Below are 22,046 nucleotides of genomic sequence, written 5' to 3'. Positions count from 1 at the left end.
CTGTCCCGGTCTATAAGCCATGACTGCCCTGTCTATCAGGGGTGCCATCATCAACATATTTGCCATTGCAAATCAATTATATTACAATAACATTATTTGTAATTAGAAAACATGAAAATTATGAATCTTACAGGATTGTCAGGAATATGTGTTATCTGACGTTCGCAGATGTACTTAGTCTTTTGGGATTGTACTTTTTGATCGTTTGTAATTTCTGAACAAAATGAAACAATTTGGGAGTCGCTTATGATATAGGCGATAAAAACTAGTCCATTATCAGCTTACGCTAGGTATTTAACACCATGATGTTTATAGTGGTGTAGTAGTATAGAAATTAATTGGATTGGCTTGTTGAATATCCTAAATAGATTGTTTATTACATTTATGATGAATTAATTTATATAAGATGATATACTATTTATCCAGTTAATATCTCAGATAATGATGTTTATGGAAATTATTGAATATGATTGATAAAATTTAGAAACGAAGTACATATTTAAATAATAATATATTCGATTAAATGTTTTAGCTAATTTATTACATATTTTAAAAATATACGAATAGTGTCCACTTTGGTGATTATGTTTTCCAATTCAAAGGGGTTTTAGACGCTTGCCTTTCGACAACCAGTTTAACGGTCTATGCCATATAAAAATAGACGAAGAAGTAGTAAGAAGCAATCAAAGATTCAAACATCTTTACAAACATTTAGTTACAAAATTCAAGCGTGACCCGAAAACTAATTAGTTACTTATACTTAATAGCAAATACTGATTATCAACGATTGCTGATTATCAAGAAAACTGTTGATTACAATTGATGTCTATATATAGTTCAATATATGTTCTTTTAAATATAGACGTGAGAATGCGGTATTATTTTTTATTTTAAAACTTAAATTTTCATACACATTCTACCATTTACTGAGTACTTAACTATATATTCTAGTATCACTATTTCACGCAAACAGGTATTTGTTTGGAGATCCTTCAAAGAAGTATATAATCTAAAAATCTAAGTAAATATAGATACTCGTAGTTCTATATTCAGTGTGCCCATTTCATGTCAGTCTACTATTCGTTCGTTGCTTTGAATTTAGTTAAGTACGTACTTACTTATATCTTTACAAACGTAGTCAGTACAAAAGCTAATGAACACTCATGGATCCTGCTGCGTTACAAGGACCTAATGAAGTGAGTATCCCGCTACTTGAGTGAGCTACATACCTATAACGCTACTGTCTGTTACCCAGGGCACAGATAATATATAATGCCCAGATTAAAAATGTACCTATTTTTTTTTTTTTTCTACTTGAACATTTTAAAAAATATTTTAAGTTATAAGTGTCCTAAATTAGTGTAACACCAATTTATTGAAACTTATTTCAAGAGTAATCCCACAGATATTGTAATATGAGTTACATCATTATTTTTTCAGTTTCCCCAGTAATATGCGTGCAACCACCTTGCATCTTGGACGAGCCACGTGTAAAAGGCCTTTTGTATTTGAAAAAAATATAGGGTTAAGAACCTTCTGCTTTTTGAAGTTGAATAGAAATCCATAGAAAGCGAGGTCGAACCAAATCTATTGTTATTCTACAATCTATATATATTTCCTAAATTGTACCTAATTTAGTTACTTTCTTTTATGTTACAGCAATGAAAGTACCTATTCAAGACGGGCTTCCATATTACTAACTTTAAATATATTAGAAGTAATTGTCTGTTTATTCACTATTATAATACTTATCCTGTGAGCTCTTGGTTAGTTAATATATATATATATATATATATATATATATATATATATATATATATATATATATATATATATATATATATATATATATATATATATATATATATATGAATTAATTTTGCTAATTTTAAATTTATACACAAAACAATTTTTATCTTAATTAATATGAAATAAAATAAAACAATATACATAGTAATTTAAAGAGTAATTTGAGATTGAAAAAATATATTGGAGAAATATAGCTGATGCTAAATATTTTGTCCAAAAGAGATATATGTATCTATTACATAAGTCCATGATGTTATTTATGTGTATACGCTACAGTTACCACATTCCATCAAGTGAGCCGTAAGCTTGTTTACCGAGTCTTAAAAAAATAACAGCTTAAATACTATCATTGGTGCTATCGTAACTGTCAGCTCTTTATAGAGCACTAAATGTATTTATTATTTTTCAGAGGTGATATTTCCTGAGCCAAACATCTCTGTTTGATTAACATCCGAGTTTGATTAATTTTATCAGATCAGTTAGATAGTTTCAAATCAGAAGATTATGAAACAATGATAATGTTTTAAGTAAAACTAATTTTAATAAAAAAAATGATTTTTTTTTCAATATTTTTATAATTACTTAAATGATTAAAAAATCATAGCAGAAATTTGGTCAAAAATGGTCAAATCTTGTTAGAGATATATTAGTATCGTCTCCTTTCATAATCATTATTGGGTAGGACTGGAATCAATTTACTGAAATCCAAATAAGTACCTAATTGTGTACCTTATATTCGTATTTACTTTCATTACATATTGACTAAAGGACACAAGTAGAAAAATAGAAAACACCTATCACTAAAATATTTTTTTTTATTTATTTATTTAATATTAAATCAAAATATTTTATATTGCTACATTAATAAAGCTAAACGAGGCAATTACGAATGATAATTTTTATACCATGTACCTACTTGTTATGCACAACGTAAATTGGTAGATCAAAATTTACGAATATGAATTTTTCATAAGTTTCTTAAGTACCTATTAATATTTTAATATTAATTTTCCCAGAGGGAGACTTTGTACAAAAGTCGATTGCTTGGATACCTCTGTCCCATTCGTGTTTCAACCGTGAAGCAGTTGTGTTTGCATGGCTGTGTTTCGGTTTGAAGGGTGGGATAAGGCGTGAATTTACTGGATACAGAGGAATAACTCCTGAGTCATCAGGAATGGCACCGCATGGAGGGTATCATGGGCAAAACAGTATACTCTGTTATGTCCTGCTGTGATACTGCTCATGTCTATAGGCGACGGTTACCACTTTCCATCAGGTGGGCCGTCAGCTTGTTTGCCATTCTAAGTTATATAAAAAAATATATATATATAAAAATCCCGTGTTACAGTGTTCATTTAAGCCATCTTCTAAGAATGATTTAAAGCAATTTTCATTATAATGTTTGGTCACACTTGAGAAGTAGGATAATTCTTATCCCGATAAATAACATTTAAGGAGCAAAATAACGTTCACCATGTCGGTCAGTACAGTATTTATAGACGATCTAGAATCTAAATCAGTGATAAAGAATTTTGGAAATTACAAGGATTTTTTTTTATTTTTCATACAACTTAGAATGGCAAGCAATCTAATCTAAGGAAAACTTCCAAAATATATAAGAGCTGGGGGGTGAAACTTCGAAAAACAGGACCAATGTCAGAAAAAATATGATGACATTGATAACCGATATCGCCTGATTTTTATCTAAATATTATGTAATTTAGGGATTTATGTAATTACCTTATATTTTTTCCTTTCATGTGTCCTCCATTTGAAATGTGGTGCTGGAGAAGGATGAAGTAAATTAGCTAGAAGGATCGGATTAGCAATGAGGAGGTCCTGCTTAAGGTTAAGGAAAAAAAGACAAATTATTAGAACTATTGAGGACAGAAGGGGAAAAATGTTGGGACACTTGATACGACACGACGAACTTATGAACATTATAATAGAAGGTAAGATAGAAGGAAGGAGAGGGAGAGGGAGACCGAGACATAGTTACATCAGGCAGATCAAGGAAGGAGTTGGTGTCGTGTCGTATCAAGAGGTGAAGACTCGCTGAAAATCGTAGTGAGTGGCAAGAGCTCCACCGACAAGAGCGCTGCTCTTAAATAGATAGATAGATAGATGTAGTTACCTATTACTCCATTCTACATTGGTTATAAGTTTATAAGGATTTGGTTGTCGTTATTATGATTATTTTTAAAACATAAGGAAAATTATATCCAAATTAACACGTGCTTAGATAAATAATAATGTGTAACTATACTAGGGTTTTTTTTGGAAAAATATTGCGAAATTTATAATATTAATAAATATTTAAAGAAATACCTAAAGTGCAGTATCTAGTCCACTTTTACTCTACGTTGGATTATTGACTAAAGGTTTATTAACAAACACCTGATAAACTTAATAAAAATGATAAAACTATAGTGCCAATATCATAATATTATCAAAGCTCCATACCGCAACTGGTATATTGTATTAGCTGACATTAATAACAATGAAGAGACTCCAACTGGTTCTTATTTTGGTGATAATCGCTAATGACGGTTAGTTATATGCCGTTTTTAATTTGTTTTAAATATTTCAACCTTATGTGTGGCAGCGAGTCAGTAAATGCAAGTGGCAGAGCCATTTTTTATACAACGACTAGCTTTTACCCGCGAATTCATCTATGTGACCGGAATATGTTCACTGACAGGGATAAAAAGTAGCTTATCTGTCTTTATTCCTTACCAAATTTCATAGTGATTGATTGAGCTGTTAAAGCGCTAAGTCACAGATAAAATAACTTTTTAATTAATTGTTGAGTCAACAAAACCAGCTCTAGTTACAGGTTACTCAATAGTTATTATATCTCATAATGCTTATCGTTATTTTATGTATATATATATATATATATATATATATATATATATATATATATATATATATATATATATATATATATATATATATATATATATATATATATAATTCATATGTATTAGTTTATCCATATATATTAAAAGTAATGTTTATGTATTATATGTGCATTTCTTATATGTATATTATATTTATATTGTGTACTGCCTTAATGTGTTACTATAATTGTCACATATTTTTCACCACATCTGCCCTTCATACGTTTTCTGTTTTTATCCAATGGTTAGTTGGTAGAGAATACCATATGGCATTAAGCTCGCCATTTGTACAATTTTATTGTGCAATAATGAATAAATAAATAAATAAAATATAATACTATACTAGCTAAGTGGTAACAAAGTAACTTTAACATTTACAGTGTTAGTAATCTTTGAGAGAGACTTATGTTTAGCAACAAATGTAAAGATGCCAAAACTTTGTCTTTTATCTCCGATTTTTTGTAGTTAAATGAAGGGTCCAGAAATATAGGGTTTGATTAGGCTAATTTTGAAAATGAAATTTTCTGATTTTCTTTTGTGCCTCCAGATGTTTGCTTGTATCTTGAGGGTCCGTCAGTTGTTACAATTGTAGATATTATTCCAATGGCCTATCTGAACGAATTCATCAAAAATTTATTACTATAATTACAAACTGTGTAAAGATCGCCCAGATAAATATTGCTAGTAATAGGACAGCTAGACACTTCTGTACCATTAACAATCATCTCCCGCCTCCTACCATAGATGGCATTACCTTGATATGTAATTACTAAGTAATGCAGTATGTTTATTGCATATCTCAAAGCACTTAAGTTTCCCGCATATTAGCATCGTCAGAGCTTGCTATAAAACTTCTCCATGTTATAGGTTTTGTTTATATACTTCCTTAGATCATTCCAAAATTTACGTTTGTCTTGTTCATTTAGAATATATTTTGGTAATTTATTATAATTTTGATTGAACTATATAACTGTATTTTAATTTATATATTTTTTTTATTAAAAATACTTTGCGTGTATCTGTACTATCTTTCATATAATTAGTCTATGATTGGGCATAGCCACAATAGGTTAGATGTTTTTTTTAATGGATGATAATGGAATGGTAATGTCGAATTTTTGAAATTATATAAAGCCTAGGTTTAATTTCGTAAAAAAGAGATATTCGGGACACGTTTTAGATAAACATTCGAATAGAAGAATTTTATTTTTAATGCCTATTTCTATTATGAATGGCATGACTTTTGTTTTATCGAAATTTATGTTTAAATTATGGATTCTAAATCTTTATTAATCTTCCAATCTTTTTTTGTCAGCATTTCAGTCTAAGCTGCCAGCGGGAGGAAATATCGAAACATCGTATACAACCAATTCTGCTCCAGATTACTCTAGTATTGTAAGGAACATCTTTAATATGTCTATTATGACGATGTTCGTATGTATTTTTATTGTTGTTGGGTTCGCAATATTTGTAAAGATTTATTAAAAATATATTTAAGTATACCTTATTTCTACTTAGTTGGTCTACATGGGACTGTCGAATACTACAGTATATACAGTACAGCAAGAGTATTAAAGTAGTAATACAATGTGGTTATAGTTTCTAAAAATGTATAGGTACTAGTTGATACTAAAATAAATTAGATCTGTGTTATGGCCTCTGCCTTTTCATTCATGTCCTCTAGCATTTTTAAAGAACAAATACTAAACCACCAGATTTATATTTATATACCGTAGCCTACCTACGGTACGTTATTTTAATTCTGATTCATATTTGCATTTAGGTAAAATAAGAAATCCAGTTTGTCTGTTAGATTGCTTTTGGAAAATATAATCTTAAATACTGCGTATTTTAAGTTGTTATTAACCCTTTGCACCTAATTTTAGTGCGCAAAAAATAAAATAAAATAATAATTTATTATAATAGTTTACTGTTATTACAATGTAATCCTATCCTAGTATCGGTATCGGTTTAGTCTGGGAACGAAATTTCATTCAAATCAGCAGTAACGTAACATATATTCAAATGACTAGGATTTAGGTACAAACTTTTACATTAATAAGGCAATTTATTTATTTTAACTTTATTTAACTTCAAATAAAAAATGATGATACAATGTTTGCAATAATAACGGTGGCTGTGCTATGATCTACTAAGTAAAATTTCAACATTCTTTTTAGGTCAATCGTAACTCTTATACTAGTAAGGCTACCCTTAAATTCTACCACTTCATTCGTTTATGGGCCAATGCGTTTAGATATTGCTTAGAAATCTTGTAAATAATAAAGGCCTTAACAGTAACTTTGTTACTAATAAGTTTATTCGTTATTGTTATGGCGTATATGTCACCATCAACACTGACATAATTTTAGGTATTTCAAAATAAACATTCTATAACCTATATCTACTTACAAATAAAATATAAGAAAATAATTGACGATTGATAACACAATTAAAATATATTTTTTTTTGTAACAAAACATTAGCCAAAATATCACATAGCACAAAATAAAGCTATATAAAATTTGTATACACAACAGTTCAATGTATGGAAGTTACGAGTACAACATTGCAAATAACATATTCGCAATTGCAATAGCAGGACATAGAATACTGATAAATAATACATTTCAAATCTTCGATCAGTAACAACAAGACATAATTAGCGTTTACAAAACATCCTCTCAGTAGAGGGCGTTTTTGATACTGTCATCAAAATTTTTCAATTCTTTGGCGAACTATTGAAATATTTGTTCTTACCAAAACCTAGAGATTTTTTAAACATCATTGCGATTTTAAGATGGATGTAAATCTTCTTATTAGTGATCGATATTTGAATCAGATTAGTGGACGTCTATTAATTACGTTCTTCTCGTCCTACGCTCCATATTGGTGAAATTTATTACCGATAAGAGAACCCTTTCCCTCTTATGTAAAATTTTTAATTAGTTGATAAATAAACAACTTTGAGAATATGAGATCATGTTTTTTGTAGTCATATCTTTATAATGCCACTATTTTTAATTATAATTAATGACATAATATGGAAACATTAAATACTAATTAAATAATTTGCTTGCTTAGCTATTTTATTAGCTGAATACGGATCTATTTACTTTTCAAATAAGAACATTGTGTCACCTATAATAAAACAAATAATGTATTCTATTCTGTTAAACTTATTTGATATGTTGATGTATTGTGCTTATTTCAGTGAAATAAAAGGAAAACAAAAGTTGATATGCGATTTTCTTTGTTTTCCCTCCTTTTAACCCATGTAAATTTAAAGCCACATAATTAATGGACGCCCTCTTCGAGTTAAATCACATCTCATAATAGACAACATATTTATTGGAAACTGGAAATAATTACTTTGGGTGATCAGAGTTCGTGTTCTGGCGAGTGCAAGAATCGCCTTTCATTAATTAACAACCTTATGCCAATCCCATAACGTTTAGTTTGATTATTGCAATTACCAGAATTCGTGCAGTATTGTCCCCCAAACGTTCGTTGTCTGGTTTATGATTTCAGTACAGGAATCCTACGATTAGGATCGTCTGGCACTTTTTATATTAATATAACGCTTTTAATAAACACCTTATAATAGTGTATATCTTATGATATGCTATGATATGATAAAAAATCTACACTGGGTCCAGCCAGCCACCAGTACGTATAAATAATTATTATGTATGTATAACTAACATGCAATTCAATAATAAATCTTATCTATATCACTACCAGTATTATTTTAAGGCATAACTGAATATATTATATTGTCCGATCTATCAGGAAGCATGTTATCTTAATTAATAATTGATGGCTTTATTGACATATGTTTATATTGTAAGCTTTTCATTGTATTCTTACACACTAATGCAACACAGTTGTATTTTGTTCGAATGACTAGAGAGTATTTTTCAAAATTATACACAGTAAAGTACATTGAGCCTTTCATATTTACGTATAAAGGTATATAGAATAAACAAGTGTATTCCATTCGAGGTTTCAAAAGGAAAAATTGGGACTAGATACGTTCAATTTTAAATGCGTATACCAAATAAATCTATCACTAATATTAGTGTTTATATACAAAGAGGTTATAAGTTAACGACAATTTCATTAATGATCCATTAGTCCAAAATAAGTAAATCTTTTTTATTTTATTAAGGCCATAGAATAATACGTTCTTTGATGCAAATACATAAGAGATTGTTACATGTGTTAATTATTATGAGAATAATCACAATATTCATAGACAGATGACTATAGATATGGTATATGTTATAAAATGCTAGTATTTTTAATATTGAGGATTATTTAAAAGCAATAACAATAGTCTATGGTAGTTACCATGTTGCGTTAATGTGTAAATAGCATTTTTGTATAATTACGTTAGACTAACTAGTGTATAAAGAGAGACAAAGTCCAAATTATGATATATTTTTCATGACTCAACTATATAAATGAGTAGACGAAAGTTTATGATTATAAATTAAAGATTACATTGTATAAATGTTGAATAATAACATATAATCGATATATCGTATCCATGGAACTGTCACTATACAATACCATGAGAATAATTTAAAACACGTTAACCTACTAATTACATAATATAATTTTATAGTCACGAGAATGTGACTCAAATGTTAATATTGAGTAAGTTACACTACAAAAACAAAACGCCACTGGAAGGTTCGCGGAAATTAATACATTCAAAGATTTAAATATTTATATTATCGTTTTTACCAATTATCCCTACTATCTACCTTATAATCAAGTGCACTTAATTTCTCACTACATTAATAGTTCCATTGGTTAGAATTATTATTAGGCTACTTAATAATAAGAAATACGAATGCCCCGTACGATATGAAATTAAAATGTTCCAAACGTGTTGTAACTGTAACACCTTTTCTCTATATTTTTAATTAACTATTTTTTTTTTTTTTTGTTACTACCAATTTACAATTTCTATCAAACATTCAAAGGTTGACTGGAAGAAATCCCTTTTATAGGAGAAGCCCGCCATTGTACTCATTCTTTTCTTAAGAAATGTGTATCTTATAATTTAGGACTTTACTGTACAATTAAGTATTATAAACAAACAAACTACAAATAAAAATAAAATATAGTTTTGATCTTTATAATATGGTATTACAATAAAATATCTTCCGTTCCATCTTTTCTTCTATTAATAGTAAATTTTTTGCTTATCATTTATCTTTGTAGGAAATGAAATATATTCCAAGTATGTTTCCTATATTTACTTAATAAAATGTTTAGATTATTATCATAAAATAAAATAGGAATCTACATGAGTTATAAAAAACATAATATTATGACTACATTTTTTTTTAATCTGAACATACAATCGCGTATTATCTATACGTATTCATTACAATTGTAGACATATAGAAGAAAAAAAAAACAAAATATATTCGGCCCAAGGGGTATTGTAATTTGTTATTGTACTGCTAAAACAATTAAAATGAATTAACAAAGAGCAGGTAGTTCGTAAGCCCAGTGAAGGGCGTCAGGTGTATTATTATAAACTTCATGTGGACGTTATCACGGGCGACATTTGATAAGTATATCTGATAAACATATACAATATAGTGAACCTTCTATTCAATGTTTTGATTTAGGCACTATTTCTTTCCACTCTGTGGTATACGTGTCACATATAAATGGCAATAAATTAGACAGGTTTTACTGTTACTAGGTATTGATGTAATAAAATTTTAACTAGACAATATCTGTACTTGAGAGATATATAATAAAAAAATAATATAATCCTAGCTTAAAAACAAAGCCATAGGGGAGATTGTATGACATTTAAAAAAAAAAACAATAATGTTCCTATTTAGTGAATAATTTGTCATTGGCAGTAATAATTGAAAACAATACGGATTTCATATCAATATGAGGCATTCAATTTTCAATACATTCACGTATACGCTTGTAGACATATACTTACCGGCGCGATATGATAACTGACCCTTACTGAGCATGAATTGACTTTCAAATATTATACATATTTATTATTGCGAAGCAAGTATTATTCAATAATTGCTATGAAAAACAGTTTCGTATTATTATATACAGATTATATAACTATTTAATATATAACTTTGAATGTCATCTCACCCTTGTGCGGAAGTTTACCTTATATCTAATCTCAAATTGCAGTTTTAAGCTCAATTTAACCATGTATTATGGTAGATATTAAAACATTCAATGTTTATAAAACTTGTTTTTATAATGAATGCTAAGGCAATTGTCTCCATAATCCGCCCTTATTGTAACTTTAGACAGAACACCTACAGCCTATTTCTTACCACAAATGACGTGATGAATTTAGTACTGCATTATGTATGCCATTGTAATGGGACATGTTAGGTCGTTTGTAATCTTGTATGCTTTATAATATTTCGATATACATATTATTGTGTGGTCATTAAACTATACTAATTTATTAGAATTTATTCAAATATGTATGTAATCTTATGTGCGGGGTGAAACTGAAGTTATTAACATTCTTTTATTACCATGTTCTATCAACGAAAATTAACATTCCCTCTTCTAAAGAAATAGAAGAGGCTTTTTTATTAACTTAATAATCGAACGTATCGTGTCAGTATGGAAGGTTCAAAATCTTTTATCGTTTTCGACCCACGTGTCTTTGGAAAAAGAATCTTTAGTTGCACTAATAGTATACTGCTTTGGATGACACATGGATTCACAGGATGTTAGTGATTTCTATTAAAATCTGTATACTAGAAAAATATGTATTCGGAAATCATATAAATTGTGCTTGTACTAAACGCTGTAGGTGTTGTCATGTGCGCTTCACATATAAAAAAAAATACATCAGGAACATGTCGCGTATCACGATATTCAGATATTATATATCGCGGATCGTATTTAACATGGACGGAAATATAACAATTTGCCTAACTCTTCTCCGTACTAACATGTACATGTTTATTACCGATACAAACTATTTTATATTATTAGGACATTTATTTTAAATGATACAATAATTAATCCTATTTTTTATGGAGTATGTTGTATTTATAAATTGGTGTTTGGTTTGGTGTTTCGTTTAAGCCGACAAAACATTCATTAAACAATATTTGCTTCTATGCTCCCCGTTTTACATTTGAAATTCGCTATTCATTTTCCCTGTGATATTTTTTTTTTTTAATGTATAAATCATAAACGTTAAGGCCGATTATGTAATATAGCAATTAGAAACTCGCAGACCATAATATGTCGTGCGGTCTTAAAAATTATTAAAACTGATGGAGTGGCGAAAACATAAATAATACTCTTACTTACATTTGAATCTTAACATAAATATGAGCCCATACAATTTTGTATGTATTGTATGATAACTAAAGCTAAATAAGTATCTATTTTATCATTCCCTTCTCCCAATGTCAATTAGTGCAAAATCGAGCAATAGCTTCGAATTCTGTAACCTATCTAAAATTAGGCCTGTACTCGTATTAATGTGTCGATTAGATATTTGGATGGCTAAAGTGCATATGTAGCACCTCAATCAATTATACTACGATAGCATTTGCTAATAGCCAAAATTGTATGTTATATACGAACTCTACTGACTTCTCCATATACCAAGTGAAAAGATGTTTAGTAATTTAGAATGGCAAACAAGCCCATTAGATTAAAATTAAGACAAAGTATATAAATAACACCATGGATAACACACAACGTTTCTAATACTCGTGATATTTTCATGCGGGTACGAAATTGGCATTAGTACCAATTTCATACTATTGCCAGAATACAGGTGTCGAGGTGATCTAGACAAAGATACTAACAGAACAAGATCTCAATAACAACAATAAGTTTATATTAACTTTTAGACTTTTGCGCTGAATGAATGTATGAAATATTTTATAAGAGATAACCATTTTACCTAAACAATCGTGTTAATTTCCGTCTCTTATAAAACATAAAATAAGTTATCTGGCAAAAAATTTGAAACCAATATTGTACGATTAAGATCCCTGAGCACGTAAATAATATGGTGTTATTTTCTTTACCTCGAAATTAGACATTATATTACATATATATGTTATCGATTAAGTAAATATTCAATCCACTTGGTATACACTTACCGTATTGTTCAAAAAATCAAACATCCAACAAGCGTATTTTTATGAATGTATAAAAAAACTTATTCAAATTAAAGAATTTAATTAGAAAGAGACATAATATTTAAGTAGACGAAATAGGTTTGTTATACGTTTAACATTTTGTGAATAATACGGTTAGATCCTGCCGATAATAATGTACGAATAGTACGATCAAAATAAGAATAGAATTGACTTTCCGCCATATTGTGACGTCGTAACTATTAAAATAATTTATAAAGACTTAGATAATTAATTAATAAACAATGATAACTATGGCAAATAATTTTCCTAGCAAAATATAACAAATGACAGTTGTTTGGCCAAAGTTATTTGTGATTCTTATTCTTATTTACATCGCATTATACAATCACGTGTACAATGGAAGCATTAACAACTCGTCAATTCCGTGAGTGCTAAAATATTAAATGCCTAAGCTTAACAATTATAACGCTTGCGATAAAAATGGGAATTGCATAAATTCGTTTTAGTATTTCAAACAATTCCCGTGTTTACCCTAACTAATGGTCCATCTTTTACAATGATATATTAATACACCCCCGGTGCAATGCACAACGTCATCTCGTACGATTCAACTGACATAATAGAGCGTTTATTGATTATTGGAATACTTTAAAACATTAATGGAAGAATAATGATAAAACTGGAGATGTGATCAGTCTTCAGAAACATTCAAATAAAGTTAATAGTTGAAATAAATTGCTAGCCTTAAAACATGAAGTTATTGCGAACCTTAATTAGCATATTTTTAGGCTCAAAATATAAATAAACATATCCAAACATTATCGAGTTTCATGAAAATTACTGCAATCGTTCAAAGTAATAATAGATGTAAGAATAGAAGTAAATATTTATTATGGATATGCAGACCTATTTATTCATTTAGTGACAAAGTTGAGTTCTCTCTTACTAGTCATATTTGTAAGTAATAACTAACTTGTAATCATTATTACTTTTCAAATACATAATAATTTGCAGTGATTTCCAAAAATTACTCATAGATAATGTAATCGAAAATTAATTTACGTTGAATCTGAAAAAAAAATTATACTTAAATTCTGTCCAGGAAGTACTGTGTCTCAATTCTTGCAATAGCAACGCTTAATCTATGTACAAGCTAAAAAATCTTCAATGGTGTAAAACAAGACTATGGAACATCTGAAACAATAACACAATACAATATTTTTTGTATTACACATTCCAAAAAGAATGGTCTTCATTGAAAAACAGTCTTCTGTCGAGTTAATGTCAAATTTCAAACAAGGAGGAATTGAAGTTTGTTTTACTTTTAAGAGATTTCAAAATTGAAAGGACTCTTAATATGCCTAGAATATTTTGTGATTATGTAACGAGATAATAGCTAAATCTGAACCGATTTTGATAATTCACTTTGCAATCAAATGGTTTAAATTTGATATTAGTTCCATATTAATTTTAACACTAAGGTATATGATATTTTTCGGAAGAAGTATTTTAAATTGTTATAGTAAAATTCTAACAAAGGAAACTAGTAAAAATATTTACACATACCATAATGCGTATTGCATTAGCGCATATTTTCGTTGCGATTGTATAAAATTTGTCTCCGCAGAACGTGATGTCACTGGGTGATTACATATGATTTTAAAGGGTTGAACTCTTTGCTAGCCATCTGTGAAGCATTTTGAGCCAACTCGTAACCCCATAAGTCCATTGCTTCCTTGCACAACATCTAAAAATATAAAAAAAAAAAAAAAATTGGTTTGTATATGTATAAAATTGAACCGCGTCAAAAGCGTGAAATTATTTCTCATTTCACAACTTCATAATATAATAATGTTTATTTATTTATCTCACAATTTTTTTGAGTACAATGAAACATTTAAAATAATACCATAGATACATCAAAGTTATAGAGAACTGGTGCCTGAACTGGGTATTCAAAGAACCCGTATCACAAGGCACCAGGACCCCTCCCTGGCATGAAACATTTTATGACATGAAATATTTTATATATAATATTTTATTAATTAAAATTAGTCTAATTTATAATTTATTTAGTTAGGCTTTTATTCAGAATATAAGTAGTAACAACCTATATGTATGTTTGTAGGTAGTTATTTTTACCTTTTTTAATTCGATTTTTAATTATTACCCATACCCATTTAATTCAAATTCCAATACACTGCATCGGTCTTTTTTCATTTGCTTCCAAAGCATACCAAAAAACACTGTTTTGATTTTTTAACATCATATTACGGTATCATATTTTGTCATAATTAAATCATACAATTCAAGCTCTCTTCATTTAAAATATGTAGTAGCATTAACATGCCACCATATATCTGTGCCTCTAGTGAGAAAGAGTTCAATTCAAAATGGTCACTTTTCAGGAGAGCCAAAAAACTATTTTAAATAAAGAAAAAAAATTCTGCTGCTTTTATTATTTGCTAATTGAACAAGTTAATTTTTTCTCCTCTTTCTTATGAAATTGTCGGTTTTTGTGTAAAACCTATAGTTTTAAAAATAATTCTATTATACCTAATCACACTTAACAAAAATATTAAAATTATCATGTGAAAATAGTTTTAAGTTGAATTAAAACTATTTTATTGAAGTATTGAAGAAAAACAATGATTGTGTATTTTACGCTATAAAAAATAATCGCTATTTAATGGTGTAAAAGGGTTCAAATCGAACTGATTCATTTTACAAAAATATTTTTTGTAAAATATTGTAGTTTTATTTCTAATTATGACTTTTTTACCACAAATATTTTGTTAATTGTAGCCTTTTACATGTTTACTATCTCTATTGTTTTTAAAGATATCGTTACGATTCTTATACCGTTCGAAAGAGAAAAATTTGCTTATTTAAAGTAGCCTAAAAAAGAAAAAGGCTATAACTTGAGTTATACCCTTTCTCACTAGAGGCACAGATGTAACAAAAATCAAAAGCATGCTAGTCCATATAAAGAGAATAATTTTAAATCCCAATAAGTTAGCTCAATCAATTCAGAGACTATATAATAAATAATATAAAACGACGCGAAAAAGGCATCATAATGATTGACACATCTATCTATCAATGCAATGCAAAAAGAGGATGTTCTATGTAATAATGGCATTTGGATAAATCTATTTATAGTAACTAGATTAGATATCACAGGCATTAAAACCTACTGTATGCCTCGCGTACTTACGACGAATTGCATCGTAACACAACGCATTATATGCTTGAGTGCATATAAACTACATGCACATAATTTTAAATTATGACCCAGCCAGCATATTATGACTGCATGTCTTTATTATTTCTAAACTTATGGAAAGTCATGGAGAGACTTGACTATGGTTGATCGGCAAACTAGACAAACAAAATATGATCTATATTTTCTCAAATAATTATTCGACATCTTTATTATAATATGTTAATTCAATATAAAGACCATTTAAAAAATAATTTACAACAGTAGAGAACGACTTACCTGTATCTCTTCAACATAATTATAGTCCAAAACATTTTTCCATTTGAAAGGCACATCGCGTGAGACCCTGAAGGTGGAGCTTACACCACCAGATTCGACATTGGTGTGGGAGTGTAGGAATTCTTCTATTGACGGAGTCACGCTCAGCCCTAGGAACTTGAGCAGTTTGTATGAGGTGATGTTGGGATTTAATGCCAGCTCCTCATACCTCAGTACCCTAGAAACGTCCAACAGTACATTATAACGTACACAATTATAGGTTCAATAAAATAAAACTAGATACTATAAGCGTATTCAAAAGACTATTACTCGTATCCTGGGGTGGGTACCATAGAATACTGGGGTGAATAGATTGTTAATAATGGGGGCTTGATAGCCCATTGGTAGCAATATATTTTATCAGGTCGACCTTTACGTAGTTCCTTCTGGAAATTAATTCTCGATGAATCCATCACGATGGAGGACTAACATAGGCTATATATTGTTTTAGAAAATTCTATCTGTCCGTGTGAAACCGGGCGGGGTTACTAGTAGTAGGATAGAATCGTCAGTTTATGTGGAAAATTTAGAGTTACGATAATAAAAACGTTTATCTTATCTGTATCGAAAAAGCACTTTAACAAATAAAACCAGTCAAGTGTGAGTTTAGCTCAATTATTTCCAGTGCAATATATGCGGGCCAACAATATCCTAAACTGTTCAAAATTTCAAATCGATAAATACGATTAGTAGTTGCCGAGATATAGCGCTATGATAGAGCAAGACAAAAACACTAGATTTCTTTGTACTTTTCTGATATAGAACCTGTAAACGGTATGATACCTAATAGGCAACAGGCGTGACAGATACGTATGTATGACAGGTATGTATGCTAGTAACTTCATCTCACCGTCACCGAAATAATTGAACCGAATACGATGATATATATATATATATATATATATATATATATATATATATATATATATATATATATATATATATATATATATATATATATATATATATATATATATATATATATATATATATATATGTATAGAACTATGTTGACGGGATGTCTCCCAAGACCTATGGTATTGAAAATAAAATAAAAGGTATATGTTTTTTGGGTCACTGTAACTGAATCTGCAATTCCATCTCCTAACCTTAATAATTACTATTCATTAATATCAAAATTGATCTGAACAAAGAAACCTTTTATTTGCTTGTTTTGGCCATCCTGTATAATTGATTCAAATACAATTTATTATTTCTGATGAAAAACATAAACAACTTACGTTAGCCTATCAGGATATTTCGGAAGCAGCCTCGCAGCAGCTACATAGTCGCTAATCATGTCAGCACATAGTAGCTCAGGCCGCCAACAGTCTGGAGCAGGCTGACAGAAATCACGATGTTGTCTTGACTGCATCACACCACGAGGGTCTCGGATTAATAATATTACTTTAACATTAAGTCTGGAATTGGAGACAAATATTTAAGTATTACATATAATAATGACGGAATAATAATGTAATCCAATACTTTTATCCCCATAATGTTTCTTTTTTTATTTGATAGAAATGAAATAGTAACTTCACTACACTATCAATATACAAATATTGGTGACATACACCAATGGGGAATGAAAGTAAGGATGAAACAGTTTAATTGGTCCATCATGAAAAATTGAATAATAATTAACTACAATCATTTGTAAATGGAACAGCATGGAAGTGGACCTAATAGGGTACATTGCTAATAATGAGGCAGTTAGACCCCATTACTAAAAACACCTTTCTCCCCATCCCATGATGTTATAAGTATCAACACAGAGTACACTGCACAACAAACAAGTACAAGAGATAGAAAATTTGAAATAGAACCCTATAGCAAGTCATGTGGCCAGTATGGTAACAGTAAATTAATATTCTCCACTTTTTGAGAGAGAATCATGTCCAGTAATGAGATGTTAGGGAATTATTAAGATGAAACAGTAGACAAAAAGGGTTAATGGTACCTCCACATTACTTCAGACATTAATTTACTATTAATAGACTTAATTCAAATTAAATATTCTTATAGAGTCAACAAGGAGTTGTCTATAATAAAAACAAGTAAACAAATATTCATTAATATGTAATAACTTCTCAAAGTACAAATTAATTAAAATAAAGTGACTAGTAATAATTATCTAGTAGCAAAATTAAACAAGGACAACAAGTAAATAAAGGTATAAATAAATATAAGTATCATCATTACTATGTTAAATATAAGTTTGAAAATATACAATAATACTGTTAATTTAGGACAATAACTTGTTATAAATAAGGATTATGTATAACAATGTACGTCTTGTTGGATATTTGGAATGATGGGATATGGCAGTGAAATTACAGAGTATGGAGGGATAACATTTTAGTACTTAGGAATATCATTGTATGAATGTTACCATAGTTTGAGTATACTAATGCTTCAACAGTCATCATTTTCAATCAAGATAACCAGTGCTATTGGCATCATTATCAGCATCATCATATCAGCTGTTATCTGTCCACTGCCTAACATAGGGCTCTCCCACAGACTTATTGCTATACACTGATGGAATGTGTGAGATGAAACCAGTGAGATGTAATAAGCGAAGATGAAAGCAGATAAGTTATGAATTGTTATGAATTTATCAAAAATTATTGATAGTTATGATCACATTAAAAATCATCATATTTTCCAGTAGACAGTATGACAAACAAAAGAACAGTATAAAGGTTGACCTAATAGGATCTATTACTAGTAATTAGGTCAGTGACCTCATACCTCTACTAATAATCTCTTTTCATCAGAAAGTCATCAGCTCACTTACAATTAGATGTTGCATAAAAAAGTCAATGACATTTAATTAGCTGGATGGTTAGTACACAGATGGACCGTATTTTAACCAATAAAATAAATTGTATTATTAATAAGTAAAAAATTAATAAACATTATACTAATGGAATGATAAATCTGTGCTATTCTCTCCCCGGCTGAATCATTTATTAGTTATAATGACAGCAGAATAACATGGAACCCATAACAATACAAAACAGTATACAGTATGGCTGTGTGGGCCCAGCATAGAATAGGCCACCCCTTCTTTTCTCATGGGTGTCGTAAGAGATTAAGGAATGGTGAGGGATGGGCAGCAGGATCTCTCTTAACATTTCCAAAGCCTGTGATTGCCAGGGGGGAGAAGGGATTGTTAGTAATAGAGATTAGTTAGCCCCATTGTTAGCAATATATCCTGTCAGGTCAACCTCCTCGTGATTCCCCCTGGAAACCATTGCGATTGATTTATTGTTAGATTCATCACAGTGGACTAACTGACCTGCATTTTCATTCTTACCTATCATCCCTCACTGGTGCCCCACCAGTATATACCGATAGCGCAGGCAGGGTTACCATTCCATTATCATCTATTAAAAAAAACTGTGGTTGCCAAACCACCCGCCAAGCATGGCAACTGCTGGTAAAATCCCCCAAGTGAGAGACTTATGTACAGCAATGAATAGTTAAATGCTGATATGAATAGATTCCACTTCATTCCTATATCTCATTGCACTCATTATGGTGAGTGTGTATAAAAATCAAAATAAGTTTTTTATTTCTATTTAAACAAAAGTCAAAATAAAATATATTATTAAAAATTGAAACAAATCTTATAAAAAACTCACTCTTTATCCTCTAATATCTCTTCAATGAGCCGTAATCGCAAACGCACAACTTTCATGCTCTGGAATGGAAACAGCTTACAAAACTTTCCTGTGAATTCTGAGTCTAAACACAGCTCTCTCTTATGTTTACAGTGGCCCCATAGTCTTGTATTATGGCTGAATTGAAAAACATGCCCTTTCCCAAACTTAAAATAGTCTTCCATGTCATCATAGTTACATTTCAACATATTCTTGATAGTGCTCAGAGCTTTAGCAGCATGAGGAGGGCCTCTTATTTGTATAATCTCATAGTTTAAAAGAGGTTCATAATGATAGAAGTTACCCGGCATTGCATTCAATACTTCTCCAAGGAAAGTAGTTCCTGATCTCCATGTTGATATAATTAGACTTCTCAAAGGTTGTCCATTATGCTCCATAAGTAAATCTTCTATTTTTTGTACACCAGAATAAGTAAAATTGTAATTCATGAGGTCTGTTTTAATTTTGTTGCGAGTATTCTCTAATAATCTCTCTGTATCCGCTAAACCGTCATATTGGTTTGTAGGCATAGGCAGCAAATGGTCTTCTCCATCCTCGATTTTTAAGAAATTTTTTATATTTCTGCGACTCTCAGAGGACGGACGATAAACTGTGTTATCTGTATACCGACTTCCAGCTAGGATTAAGAGAACACTGAGAGCGAACGCGAAACATATTGAATAAAAATTGACTCGCCGCAACATTACGAGACAAACACGATTAAAACAATCACTGTTAATATGGGATAATTCATTTATTACGAGCACTACCAAGATGCACTCACTATCATTTTTTAAAAGTTTTTGATGGAATTTGAATCATAATTTTTTGCTTCGCGTTTCCGCGGAAACACCGCATTGCACCTTCGCCGCCATATTGAACGAGTTGTCAAAATATTTTTTTTTTATTCTGACTGTCAAATACAAAACTCAGCACTAGGCAAATTAATATGAACTACTATATAGACAAGAAAATAGTAATTTTTATTACATTTGGATAATAAGGATATTGTAGATACCTAATACAATATTTCTGTAATGGAATGTTATACCGAAATAAAATTTAAAAAAGAATTAATATTGGCTTATCGGATAAAACCGTGTAGCAAACACGTCTGCAAAAACGAATACCTTATTTATAAATGATGCGAAATTCAAACGAAACCATTCACTTCACTAAATGTACTTTGTATCTAAGTATTCACTGATAAAATATTATCTTGGATAATTAAATAAATATCTATCTGGTTTAACTATTATAATACCTATGCAAATAAAAATAAGAAATTTTATAACTCAGATTCTGTAAGTAAATATCTGTCGGTGAATACATAATTCTTTCACTCAGTATTTACCTACCAAATAACTTTCGTTATAATATGCCAAAGGTATGCTTACAAGGGCAGCTTAAATTAGATAATCCTGTACATTATTAATTTGATTACTAAACGTCACGACAACATCAGTCAATATACAACTAAAGACAAGGATTTACAGCGATGGCCACATACTTATGTAATACTTTTTTATAATTAGTATGCAATTATTTTGTTTTATTATATCATGAATGTATGTAATAGATCCTGTTGCATTGCTGAAGATAAGTACCTATATATAAGGCCAATGCCAATACGACATGTACAACGTTATCTATTATATCCATCCAGAGGGAGAACGGTCGTTTGAATAGGTACGTACAAAGATTTCTTTATTCTTAGAGTACAGGCACTTCTGTCCAACTCATAGATTTAATATAACGTATACCACTTGTGTTCGCAAAGCAGGTTTTTTTTTTTTATAAATGAGGGTGCTATGGCACACTAGCCTATAATAATGGAATATAATTGCGGAAAACCAGTGAGGGATATCAGGTGCTGATGCAGTCAAGTCAGTTGGCCCATCATGACAAATTCCCCAGGAATTAACCACGTTAATTTTCAAGAAGGACTATGAGGTGGTCAATCTGATTT

The 22,046-nt window shown here is 29.8% G+C and overlaps 1 protein-coding gene and 1 long non-coding RNA gene across 2 annotated transcripts; one reads left to right on the top strand and one right to left on the bottom strand.

Moving 5' to 3' along the window:
- The first annotated feature begins 3,997 nt into the window (after positions 1-3,997).
- Positions 3,998-7,952, top strand: LOC128201308 (uncharacterized). The gene is made up of 2 exons (XR_008253179.1): positions 3,998-4,358; positions 6,028-7,952. It is a non-coding gene; the product is annotated as an uncharacterized LOC128201308 (long non-coding RNA).
- Positions 6,780-21,212, bottom strand: LOC113522502 (carbohydrate sulfotransferase 4-like). Its single transcript, XM_026908201.3, has 5 exons — positions 20,060-21,212; positions 17,648-17,827; positions 16,368-16,584; positions 14,432-14,612; positions 6,780-14,059 (listed from the first exon to the last, which is right to left on the bottom strand). Exons 1-4 carry the CDS (start codon positions 20,779-20,781, stop codon positions 14,502-14,504), a joined length of 1,230 nt encoding a protein of 409 aa, XP_026764002.2. The 5' UTR covers positions 20,782-21,212; the 3' UTR covers positions 6,780-14,059; positions 14,432-14,501.
- Between the last annotated feature and the right edge of the window lie 834 nt (positions 21,213-22,046).

The sequence above is a fragment of the Galleria mellonella genome, unplaced genomic scaffold (assembly GCF_026898425.1).
Source record: "Galleria mellonella isolate WM207_F2 unplaced genomic scaffold, CSIRO_AGI_GalMel_v1 utg38, whole genome shotgun sequence".
In the NCBI taxonomy this organism is placed as follows: Eukaryota; Metazoa; Arthropoda; class Insecta; order Lepidoptera; family Pyralidae; genus Galleria; species Galleria mellonella.
Note: the sequence above shows the minus strand (reverse complement) of the source record. Positions and strands in the feature narration are given on the sequence as shown.

What these genes read in the sequence shown, in the direction of transcription:
- LOC113522502 (XM_026908201.3), bottom strand. Translation starts at nt 20,781, where the DNA reads ATGTTGCGGCGAGTCAATTTTTATTCAATATGTTTCGCGTTCGCTCTC. An exon ending in AAATATCCTGATAGGCTAAC is followed by an intron (nt 16,585 to 17,647) that starts GTAAGTTGTTTA and finishes GGACGTTTCTAG; the next exon opens with GGTACTGAGGTATGAGGAGC. An exon ending in ATTATGTTGAAGAGATACAG is followed by an intron (nt 14,613 to 16,367) that starts GTAAGTCGTTCT and finishes TTATATTTTTAG; the next exon opens with ATGTTGTGCAAGGAAGCAAT.